At 40.3% G+C, this 11,587-nt stretch overlaps 2 protein-coding genes across 12 annotated transcripts; both read left to right on the plus strand.

Moving 5' to 3' along the window:
- Positions 1-1,051: 1,051 nt before the first annotated feature.
- On the plus strand, positions 1,052-3,348 carry si:dkey-282h22.5 (uncharacterized protein LOC107988040 homolog). 2 transcript variants are annotated; one of them, XM_046416160.1, is made up of 4 exons: positions 1,052-1,205; positions 1,542-1,644; positions 1,787-1,913; positions 2,671-3,348. In XM_046416160.1, the coding sequence occupies exons 2-4, from the start codon at positions 1,551-1,553 to the stop codon at positions 2,939-2,941; spliced, it is 492 nt and encodes a 163-aa protein (XP_046272116.1). In that variant the 5' UTR covers positions 1,052-1,205; positions 1,542-1,550; the 3' UTR covers positions 2,942-3,348. The 2 variants fall into 2 exon arrangements, with proteins under 2 accessions (XP_046272116.1, XP_046272117.1); XM_046416161.1 differs by having other exon boundaries at positions 1,135-1,282.
- A 619-nt stretch (positions 3,349-3,967) lies between these two features.
- On the plus strand, positions 3,968-11,105 carry LOC124073726 (immunoglobulin lambda-1 light chain-like). 10 transcript variants are annotated; one of them, XM_046416149.1, is made up of 4 exons: positions 3,968-4,095; positions 4,188-4,513; positions 9,736-9,769; positions 10,582-11,105. In XM_046416149.1, the coding sequence occupies exons 1-4, from the start codon at positions 4,056-4,058 to the stop codon at positions 10,908-10,910; spliced, it is 729 nt and encodes a 242-aa protein (XP_046272105.1). In that variant the 5' UTR covers positions 3,968-4,055; the 3' UTR covers positions 10,911-11,105. The 10 variants fall into 10 exon arrangements, with proteins under 10 accessions (XP_046272105.1, XP_046272106.1, XP_046272109.1 ...); XM_046416150.1 differs by lacking the exon at positions 4,188-4,513 and adding an exon at positions 5,606-5,928 and having other exon boundaries at positions 3,981-4,095; XM_046416153.1 differs by lacking the exon at positions 4,188-4,513 and adding an exon at positions 6,841-7,160 and having other exon boundaries at positions 4,041-4,095.
- The last annotated feature ends 482 nt before the right edge of the window (positions 11,106-11,587 follow it).

Genomic DNA, 11,587 nt, shown 5'->3' on the forward strand with positions numbered 1-11,587 from the left:
GTTGTCTCTACGGGTTTTAAGTTGGTGCAGCTGGCAGGAAACCTTTTTCCCAGTCAGATTCCTTTTCAGCAGATAAAAACCTCATGCCACATGTCAGTGCTGTGTGCAGACATCAGCACAGGATGCAGCCGTGTTAACTGCCTTTCAGATGGAATAAAGTCCTCTGGAATTTCTTGTGACAAAATGTGTTTCGTTTCAGATCTGAAGAGGGAAAAAGCCCAGCATTTAAAAATGAAGGAAAATGTGCTTCTGTGACATATGTTTTTCTACTTCTTTTGCATCCAGCTGCATTTTTCTGCCCAAAGCTGTTGAAGTTATAGATCGAATAATCTGTTTTAGCACTGGAAGTAAAGAAAACATGTGGCTTCACCATCTGCAGTGAGGTTATTTCTAGCTAAATTATGTAGACTCATTAGGGGTGGAATTATGTTAAATTTTGTGAACTGATGGAGTAAAGCAGATAAAAACCTACTTTAGTTATGTAAACATAAATTTATCCTGGACTTGATGCAGTCCTTGACTTCAAGATTCAAGATTTTCTAAAATTATTTCATTTATGAAAAATGGCACAACACATATTTTCACTCCCTTATCTTCAGCCTCATCATCCCTGACAGTTAAAGGGACCATTGCTGGCTGGGTCTGTTAAAGCCCAGATGTTAAGCAGATTGTATTACAGTAGGCAGTAAGAATGCTATGTTGGAGCCACACGGCTACATCAAACACCTTCTCTGGATCAGAGCCCGTAGGGAGTGTGGTTGCCCTCCACCACTCACAGCAGCTAAAAAGACATGTGGAGGGTAGATGGAGCATACATGGAGTATTATCAGGACCTCCCACCTCACATTCAGGTGCTGTGGGCTGTTTATCATTGTAGTAGATGTACAATTGTTTTTTGCAAAACACTAAATTGGGACCGACGTGGAAAGCATGTGTCTCTGTTTTAGGAGCTTTGTCGTCGGTGCAATCTTATGTGCCTGCATGCATCAAGCTGTGAGTATGCATGTTATAAAGGAACAGAGTGTGTCAACACTGCATCACCGAAGTGGGTGGGAGCAGGTGGAGGGAACGGCTCCGGGAGATTAAGGAGGCACTTATAAGAGAGTGCTGCCCAGGTCATGTTTTCTCAATGCTGAAGAATCTCACCACAGAGTGTGTTCAGCTGCTGTGACCTGGAAGGACCCCTGGTTCTACTTCATAGAGAGGTAGGCTATAGTAAAACTGATTAGATTTTTTGCATTGGGCTTGACCTGCAGAGCAGTACAGCGACTGAACATCAAGAGTAAGATAAATTTCCTCATATATATGCATGCATCAGTTGGGTTTCAAAATTATAATCATGCTGAGTGACAAATCCTTGTTTTTTAAATCATCAACACAAAAAGATTAATCATTGCAGATTCAGCTAATTATGTTAAGTGAAATTCTAACTTTGTCACCTGGTTTAAGAGCTTCTCTTCAAGTGAAAGTGTGCTTAGTACTGAACTCTTAATTTTGTCTGGCATCACTTCTCTTGTTTCTTGTTTTTCTGTTTTTGTTAGGTGAGGAAGATGAGGATGAAGGGCGTTCTGGCTCTGCTCTGCATGACTTTGACATGTGGAGCTCAGAAAGAGAAACGGGAAACCTCAGGTTTGAACCCTAAAGGTCAGGGAAGATTTGATCTCTCACAATCTGTAAATGATTATCAAAAAGGTTTCATTTCAAAAGGACTTTGAGATTGTTTATTTGTACTCTTTGAAGTAAATACTGGGTTGTATACTCTAATATACATTTCTGTCTTCAACAGAAAATAATAAAATTAAGATTTGCTCCAACCTGACTCAAGTACTGGACAACTGGAAATTTGCCATTATAACCCAAGTGAAAGACATGCTGGTCAATGACCATGCCTCTGTCCTACCTGAATACAGCAGGTGGGTCACCCTGGCTTCTGCCTGTAAACTGAAGAAGCATGAACAAGAGGAAACAGAAAGTCAAAATGTTGGATAAGAGAGAGCCGAAATGCGCGAGAATAACAGCAGTCGGTGACGTCAGTGAACATTTTATTGTTCTCTCACAATTGTATAAAATTGGGAATTATGTAACTTCGGTAGCACGTGACCACTGACCTGTCGGAGCCAGCAATGTGATTCATGATGACTCTGGTCCACACACTGCTTTGTAAATGACCTCACAATGAAAGCTGTTGCCAGAGGAGTACGGGAAATGTTTCAGCCTTGTGTGCTGATGGACTGAGTGTTTCTGGCAGATATCAATGCCTGTCATTGACCCTTTCCTTTGGAGATTAGTCCCCAGATCCCCAATACCAACAGCTCAGAGCATGTTTATTGTGAATGTTCCTGGGCAACCACTGCTTTTGGACTGTAGTCTAGGTGTCCTTTCTTAAATTTCGGCCAAAAATCTGTTATTTTTTATACTTCCGCTCTTACGTCTGTTACCCTGATGTTTCCTGCAGATGATTGGGCTGTTCCTGTTTAACAAAATGTTGTGACTCTCATGTTCACGATGCCAATTTGACTTTCTTTGGTTCTCCTCTAGGCTGTGTTTTGCCAGTAAACAACAGTCCTCTGTCATGTGAGCTAGTGGAATATTACAGTCTTTGAACTGGCCATTCGAATACTGAATACTGAACTCATTTGAACTTTTTCATATTTCTCTGCACGTGTCCAGGATCCAGCCCTTATCAGCTGCTCTGGGAGACCTCTACAGGCAGTTCAACACTCTGAAAAACGAGCTGGGGAAGCTCACGTCAAAGTTGGACGGTGTGGAAGCTTTTGTCGACCACCTTAAGGAAGGCAGGTTCAGTCTGCCTCAGCGGATCATCCCGCCCAGCATTGGTCTGAGGTCTCCACTGCGAGCACAGATGAGGGCTCCTGTCAGGGGGATTATCAGGACACCAAAACTGACCAGAACGAGAAGGAGAGGACCACAGAGCTCTTAGACGTGTTGCCAACTTTTGTCTTGCACCCGTGCTGACGTATCAAACATGAGCTGAGATGTTTATATACTTGTTAGAATAAGATGTGTAGTTTATATTAGTTCACTGATGTGAGGCCACAGGAGTAAGACTAACACGGCAATGCATGGTGTAGAAAAGAGCATGTATTTATCTTTATCTGTCTGTACAAAGTCACTTTTGACCACAAGGTGGCAGCATTTATCAAATTATCTCCACTGTCATCCTGCTGCTTTATGCTCACCACCAGACGTAAAGTACCATAACGGCTGAAAAGTGGCTGGTAGAGTACTTCATATTCACTTCATATTATTTAACACTGTATGAACATTGTTTGTTTTTCTTTTTTTTTTTTTTAAATCAAATAATTATTAAAAATAGATGAACTTGCAGATTTTATTCATCAGCATTTGGTATGTTGTACATGGGCTACATTCACACACCTTACCATGTGGACAAGAAGACACATGATATACTTTGCATAGAGTCTTTTACCATAGTTTTTAAATTTTACATACCTCTATAACAAAATTGATTTACAAAAGTTCAGGAATTAGCTTATGTTTTTCCCCCATCTGTCCTGATTAGACCACCAATAATAGAATTTCATAACGCACCTTAAGATTGAAGGAAATCATTTCTGACAACCTGGTGAAGTCAACTTAACACTATAAACAAATTTTCCATTTTATATTATTTTGAGAGCAATGAACACTGAAATGTAGTTAATATGACGGAACTAATCAGCATACTGGGCAGATAAAATGAAACTAATTTGATCACTAAAGAGGCAAAGTAAGTAAAGTGTAATGATTAACTGGACATTGTTACATTGTGCAAATAAAACTTTTCGTCCACACTCACAATAATAAAGACAGAAAAGACTTTTCCCTGCACAGAAGACAAGAGACCAACAAAACTGACACATATCCACCACATGCATGTAACTAAAGCTCCTCCTCCTGTCAGTCTCTCAGTTTCAGTGTTGTATTAAATTGCTCGTCCAGCACCTCCTCTCCTCATCCTCCAAAGCCTCTAATCTGTCAGCAGTGAACTCACTTTCCAAGTTACAAGGCCATTCTCAGCACACACTGACAACATGCTGGGGACCCTCTGCTCTCTCATCACTGCTCTAACATGTAAGGAGGCTGACTTACTGCAGCTTTGAGCTCATGTTGGATTCATCAGTCTGTGTGTTTCTCTTCACTCCATGTCTTCTTCTTGTTTCCAGGTGTGAGTGGTGTGGTGGTGCTGACACAGAAGCCTCCTGTTGTGACACTGAGGACAGGAGAGACAGCCACCATGGACTGTAACCTGGGGACTGTTACTGGCAGTTCAGCTTTCTGGTACAAACAGATTCCAGGAGGAGTTCCTCAGTTTGTGTTGTATTTTCATCACAGCTATAGTACTCCCTACTATGGCTCTGGTTTCTCTTCTCCCAAGTTCACATCCACTCATCAGTCACAGACAGATTATCGTCTGATCATCAACAATGTGGAGGAGGGAGACTCAGCAGTCTATTACTGTAACACATGGGACGACTCTGCTAAGGAGCGTGTATCACAGTGATTTCCACTGTGACAAAAACCTCCTCACTGAGCACTTCTGCTTTTTAAGACTGCAGCAAACGCTGGCTGAAGTGAAGTGAAGATCATTATTCTAATCAGCAAATTAATGTTGAAAAAAAGTACAAATTGAAATTACAAAACAGACGTGAATAAGAGAAATTCCAAATCTACTCAACTGAAATCCAGCATAAAAACACTGATGACTCCCGATGAACAAGGACATCAGTGAAGCAGTTGTAGTGTAACAAGTCAGTCAAAGTGCTCACAGTTGATAAGAAAATAAGTCATAGATGTTAATAGTTCAAAAATGGGAAAATAATGAAAGTTCTGTGGTCACCCAACATATTCAAAGATACGCAATGTGTTTTCTTTTGCTTTTCAAGCCCTTTTATGAAGCTTTCCCTCAAGACACCTCAGCAGAGAAAGAGCCATGAAGCAAACCAAGACCCCCACCAAGTTGGCCTGACAGGAACGTTACATTAGACATAAATAAAAGAAAAAATAAGTGATAAGGTAATAGCAAAAAACATGTTGTTTCATCAATATTACTTGATAAAAATGTAATGCCATTTATTGCATACTCACATAAAACATGAGGAGACAAATGACAGCAACATAACAGCTTGTGAATATTTCACTTTAAATATATGGCATCTGGTCTTTTTGCTGCCTCGTCTGCAGGCATCCACTTTGTTGCAAAGGAAACAATCCTTAAAGAAAGCAAGAATAAAAGTTTTTTGAAATGACTTCCAGATATTCTGTGAAACAACGGAAATCTTTTCATTGAACTGTAAATGAATTGGGTGTTGAGTGTTGAAGCTCCTCCTCCTCCTCCTCTTGTCCTCCTCCTCAGTGTCTTCATAAGCTTCAGTCTCTCTTGTCCTCACACTCCAACCCTGCTCACCTCTCAGCTGGACAGTAAGGGACGTTTACAGCACACACTGACAACATGCTGGGGACCCTCTGCTCTCTCATCACTGCTCTAACATGTAAGGAGGCTGACTTACTGCAGCTTTGAGCTCATGTTGGATTCATCAGTCTGTGTGTTTCTCTTCACTCCATGTCTTCTTCTTGTTTCCAGGTGTGAGTGGTGTGACGGTGCTGACACAGAAGCCTCCTGTTGTGACACTGAGGACAGGAGAGACAGCCACCATGGACTGTAACCTGGGGACTGTAGTTAATAGTGCTCGCTGGTACAAACAGATTCCAGGAGGAGTTCCTCAGTTTGTTCTGAGTTTTTATCACAGCAGCAGCTCTCCCGGCTATGGCTCTGGTTTCTCTTCTCCCAAGTTCACATCTACTCATCAGTCACAATCTGATTATCGTTTGATCATCAACAATGTGGAGGAGGGAGACTCAGCAGTCTATTACTGTCAAACATGGGACAGCTCTGCTAAGCAGCACGTATCACAGTGATTTACACTGTGACAAAAACCTCCTCACAAACTACTTCTGCTTTTTGAGTTTCTGACACATCAGCTAATGATCTCTATAGCTACTCTACATGAGACTTGAAAGAATAGTACAATAAACCAAAATCTTCAATCTGTTCTTAAAAAAACAATTTCATATAAGTTTGCTTCTAATTTATATCACAATCAAAAAATAAAAAATAATTATGATAAGTGATAAACAAACATGGAGGGTCATTGCTGACCTTGGATACACGTGTTTGTGGTAAAGATCAGCACTGATCAGTAAGTGGACTTTGGATTTAGAATATTAAACAGATTTTTAAATCACTGAGTAAACACACAGAATCACAAAGGTTACGAGATCGAAATAAATTTGGATTGAAAAGATTTTAAACAGCTCTGTGTTTATCAAATAAGTTTGCATAAGATATTGGACTTTCAGCACCGTTTGTTCATCAGAGGTCCATCAGGGAGTTTGACCTCTCTGGAGTTTAACTGACCTCAAACATCACAAACGTCACCATGTGGAAGGTAAGAAGCAACGTCTTCTCTTAAAATGAAATAAATTTGCCTACGGAGTGTCACAGAGGCCAACAGACTGAAAGTATTTTCTGTCCAAAGCTCCTCCTCCTGTCAGTCTCTCTCAGTTTCAGTGTTGTATTAAATTGCTCGTCCAGCACCTCCTCTCCTCATCCTCCAAAGCCTCTAATCTGTCAGCAGTGAGCTCACTTTCCAAGTTACAAGGCCATTCTCAGCACACACTGACAACATGCTGGGGACCCTCTGCTCTCTCATCACTGCTCTAACATGTAAGGAGGCTGACTTACTGCAGCTTTGAGCTCATGTTGGATTCATCAGTCTGTGTGTTTCTCTTCACTCCATGTCTTCTTCTTGTTTCCAGGTGTGAGTGGTGTGGTGGTGCTGACACAGAAGCCTCCTGTTGTGACACTAAGGACAGGAGGGAGAGCCACCATGGACTGTAATGTTTTTACAGATGATGGGTCCCGTTGGTATAAACACACTCCTGGAGGAACTTTTCAATTTGTTCTGAGGAATCATTACAGCTACTTCTCTCCAAAATATGGCTCTGGTTTCTCCTCTCCTAAATTCACTTCAAGTCATCTGTCTGGGACAGAGTATCGTCTGATCATCAACAATGTGGAGGAGGGAGACTCAGCAGTCTATTACTGTGAGACATGGGATGACTCTGCTAAGGAGCACGTATCACAGTGATTTACACTGTGACAAAAACCTCCTCACAAAGCACTTCTGCTTTTAAGTGTCTGGTGCATAAACTGTGAGAACAACAGTCCTAACCAATCTGACACCTGCACATGTGCATGTTAAGAATTTAAGTCAAGAATATGCTGCTTACACTGTCCATAAATGTGATGTATTATTAACTGTATGACTTCTGTATCTTTAGCTTTAAACCCAAAGTACATGTTCTTTTCAGTGAATGATTTGAAATAGAAAATATGACTAATAAAAATACTTAACCAATAATACTGAACTTTGGGAACATATGCAGTGTTATATGATTTGTTTTTTTATCTTTTTAACATTTTTATTGATGTATGCTAGTCTGTCAGCGTGATCTTCACACATGTGAAATATCAGGATCTCTTCTTGTTCCTGTCTCATCCGAAGCCTCAGCTGGATCAGGTCTAGATTCAGCTTCTGATGGTGGCTGACTTCATTTATTGATCAAGAAGTGATATGACTATGGAGATACCAAACATCTTGCACTGGCATTTTGAAGTGTGTGACATCAGAAATGATTGTCACTAAATGTGTGGCTAATATAACATCAAAAACTTAACAAATCTGAAATATTTTTGGATGGGAAATAAAACACATGTTCATAAACATCAGCAGTGTTTATTTGTATGAAATTATTTGAAGATATTCCTGCAGAAAAAACACATTTTGTAGTTTCCTTATAAAAGAAAGCTATGTTGAAGCTCCTCCTCCTCCTCCTCCTCCTCCTCCTCCTCCTCCTCCTCCTCAGTGTCTTCATAAGCTTCAGTCTCTCTTGTCCTCACACTCCAACCCTGCTCACCTCTCAGCTGGACAGTAAGGGACGTTTACAGCACACACTGACAACATGCTGGGGACCCTCTGCTCTCTCATCACTGCTCTAACATGTAAGGAGGCTGACTTACTGCAGCTTTGAGCTCATGTTGGATTCATCAGTCTGTGTGTTTCTCTTCACTCCATGTCTTCTTCTTGTTTCCAGGTGTGAGTGGTGTGGTGGTGGTGACACAGAAGCCTCCTGTTGTGGCACTGAGGACAGGAGAGACAGCCACCATGGACTGTAACTCTGCTGTGGATGGACCTCGCTGGTACAAACAGATTCCAGGAGGAGTTCCTCAGTTTATACTCAACTATTATCACAGCTGGAGCTCTCCACAATATGGCTCTGGTTTCTCCTCTCCCAAATTTGTACCTACTCATCAATCAAATGCAGATTATCAGTTGACCATAAATAATGTGGAGGAGGGAGACTCAGCAGTCTATTACTGTCACACATGGGACAGCTCTGCTCAGCAGCACGTATCACAGTGATTTCCACTGTGACAAAAACCTCCTCACTGAGCACTTCTGCTTTTTCAGTCTCTGATGCATTTTGGCTGCGTCTGAAGCCATGAACTGCCTATCTAACTGCCCTGAATTTAGACTTACTGATAATAATTTGGACTCAACAATACATTGAATAAACACAGATGAGTGATAAACAAAGCTAGATGGTCATTCATCACCTTGAAGACAAGTGTTTCAGTAAATATCTGCACTGATAAATAAGTGGACTTTGATTTTAGAAGATCAATAATATCAGTGCAAGAACATGTCAACTCATGATTTTACATCTTCAAATCATCACTGAGTAAATCCACAGAGCCACAAAGTTTACGTGATCCACATAAATTTGGATGAAATGGATTTTGAACAGCTCTGTGTGTGTGATTGGTGCTGCCTGCACTTTATATGCAGCACTGCATTTCCCAAACATCAAAGTCCACATAAGTTCTTGTGATTGGAGTTGCAGCACAATGTGTTCATCTGAGGTCTAACAGGAAGTTTGACCTCTCTGGCGTTGAACTGACCTCAAACATCACAAAAATCACCATGTGGCACAGACTGTTGCCAAAAAAATGAACATAAAGTTGTTCATGTTTTGTCCATATATGAAATATTTCTTTATTTGCTGTGATAACCAGACTTTATGATACTTTCTGTGTTTAATTATGGTCAGTGAGGTCTGTGACACCTCCAACAATGTCAACATAACATAGAGTCAACAGAGTTACAGGATGAAATCTACATGCTGATTAGTCCGCTCGAGCATCAGACATTATGTGTTTAATTATATATTTACCATTATATCAATTAGTTTGATCAAAATTAATTGTTTGAAGGTGACTTCAGGCTGCAGCAAGTTCAACATAAAATGATTCTTATAACATCCCTGCAGTCACTGACAGCCATGCAAGTTAATCTGCATTGTCTGAATGCTGCTGTTGTGAAGGAGAACATTTTCATCATTAACATTAGACTGAACTCACTGATGATATGTGGACTTTTAACATGTGCACCATGAAAAGAAAAGGAAGCAACAGAAGGTTCACAATCAGTCCTCAAGTCCAGCACAGTTTGTGAATAGAAGCAGACTGATGAAGTGAATGAGACGCTGACAGTGAAAGTTGGTCTCAACAGGATGTTTCAGTTCCACTCCCCTCATTAGTGAGAGTCAGGAGGTTTTTGTACAGCCATGTGTACAAACTGATTCACTGTGGTATTCGGACAAGGCACCAAGCTGATTGTGACAAGTAAGTACTTTTGAACTCATCACAAAACAGGACAGATTTTCTGTTTCTCATTCACATTCAGAGAAAATACTCGATTCATATGTTGCTAAGTGTTTCAAGTATTTAACATGTTGTTCCATCAACGACAGATTGACTTTCTTACATGTTTTCATACCAGACTGTCTTTGAAGAAACAGAAAGATCTGCAAATGATTGCTGGATTTTAAATATTTTCTCCCGACATTCAAAAGTTTCTTAATGGATGAAGAACTTTTTAACTGTTGGGCAGAATTTACATGACTGTGTTAGTTTATTTTTACACTTCATGACAGGTTTTAACATTTCAAAACCCTGTATTAAATAATCTGTTGAGAATATTTTACATTGTGATGTCAAATCTACATTATTGTGCTTAGAAAAATATTTGTGGCTTTTTCACATGAAACATTATTTTGTTCTTCGGTGGTCAGAAAGACTCCACTAAAGCAAAGTGACTGCTGTCACCAGACTTTGTCACAGAGACTAAAATAATTTTAAATGATTTCTTGAATTGATTTTCAAAAATGGAGATATCGAAATAAAATACATGTTTTTCCAATTTGAGACTAAAATAATCAAAATGTGTGTAAGTTTGGAACACAAAGATTTTGTTCCAAAAAGAAACACTGCTCATTTTTTAGATGTGGATTTCTAAATGTTCTCTCTGATTTAAAATGCTCCTTTTCCTCAGCGTGTTTGTCATATTGTCAACACAGTTTATAAATGAACTGTCATGTTTTGTGCCAGTGCTTTGATTTCTACTTATGTGATGAATGTCCTTGATGTATTTTCAGGCTCCAGCCTCCCTGCTCCTGTCCTGACGGTCTTGCCTCCGTCCAGAGCTGAGCTCCAGTCCAACAAAGCCACTCTGGTCTGTCTGTCCAGTCAGTCTGTGCCTTTTGCAGATGTGAGCTGGTTGGCTGCTGGGAGTCCAGTGAGCAGTGGGATCTCTACCAGCACGCCTGTTCAGAAAGCAGACCACACTTTCCAAATCAGCAGCTATCTGGACATCCAGGCGTCAGACTGGAACATGGATAAGGTTTACACATGTAAAGTGTCTTTGGGCTCCAAAACTTCAGAGAAAACCATCAACAAGTCAGACTGTCCCACTGCAGAACAGTAGAGGAGCAGAATGACCATTTCAGATGTGCTTCTTTACTGTTTGTGCTGTTTGCTCATCACAAGGTTTCCATGTTAGAAAAGATGTGTCTGCATGCTTGTAATAAATGTAGTGACAGTTAGGTGGAGGTGTTGTATCAGCTTTGCGAATCATAAAATGTATTAAGACCCATTCAATAAAATCAGCATTTTGTCAACATGTCTATTGCAACTGTATTTTTTTCCTCTTACATTGACAGTTAAGGAGACACAGATGGCAGACATATTTTTCATTTCTAAAAATCAGATGAAAGGAGTTATAAACTTGAGTTTTATCTCAGATCCTCATTGCTCTCAGTGTACTCTGAGACAGTCCATGTGAATAAAAGCTAATAAATAAACAGTACAGAAAAGTAAGAGGGAAAAATTCACGTACAGATGATTATCAAATTCTCCCCATAGGTGAATACACATCATCCCCATCATCATCTTTTCACCGCTAAGCTGATGAAACACAAATATACCTTCCCTTGAGACCCAATGACCCAAGAAGCCTGGCTGTTGCCACCGACTGTCTCAGCGATGTAAACTTTTGGATGGCCCAAAACTTTCTTCAACTCAACAATTCAAAACCAGAAATCATATACAGTCCAGCCCCCCCATCCCCAGACACCAATCAGCCTTGGTCCTCTGTCCACCAGT

This window comes from Scatophagus argus, chromosome 16, assembly GCF_020382885.2.
Source record: "Scatophagus argus isolate fScaArg1 chromosome 16, fScaArg1.pri, whole genome shotgun sequence".
Taxonomy (NCBI): domain Eukaryota; kingdom Metazoa; phylum Chordata; class Actinopteri; family Scatophagidae; genus Scatophagus; species Scatophagus argus.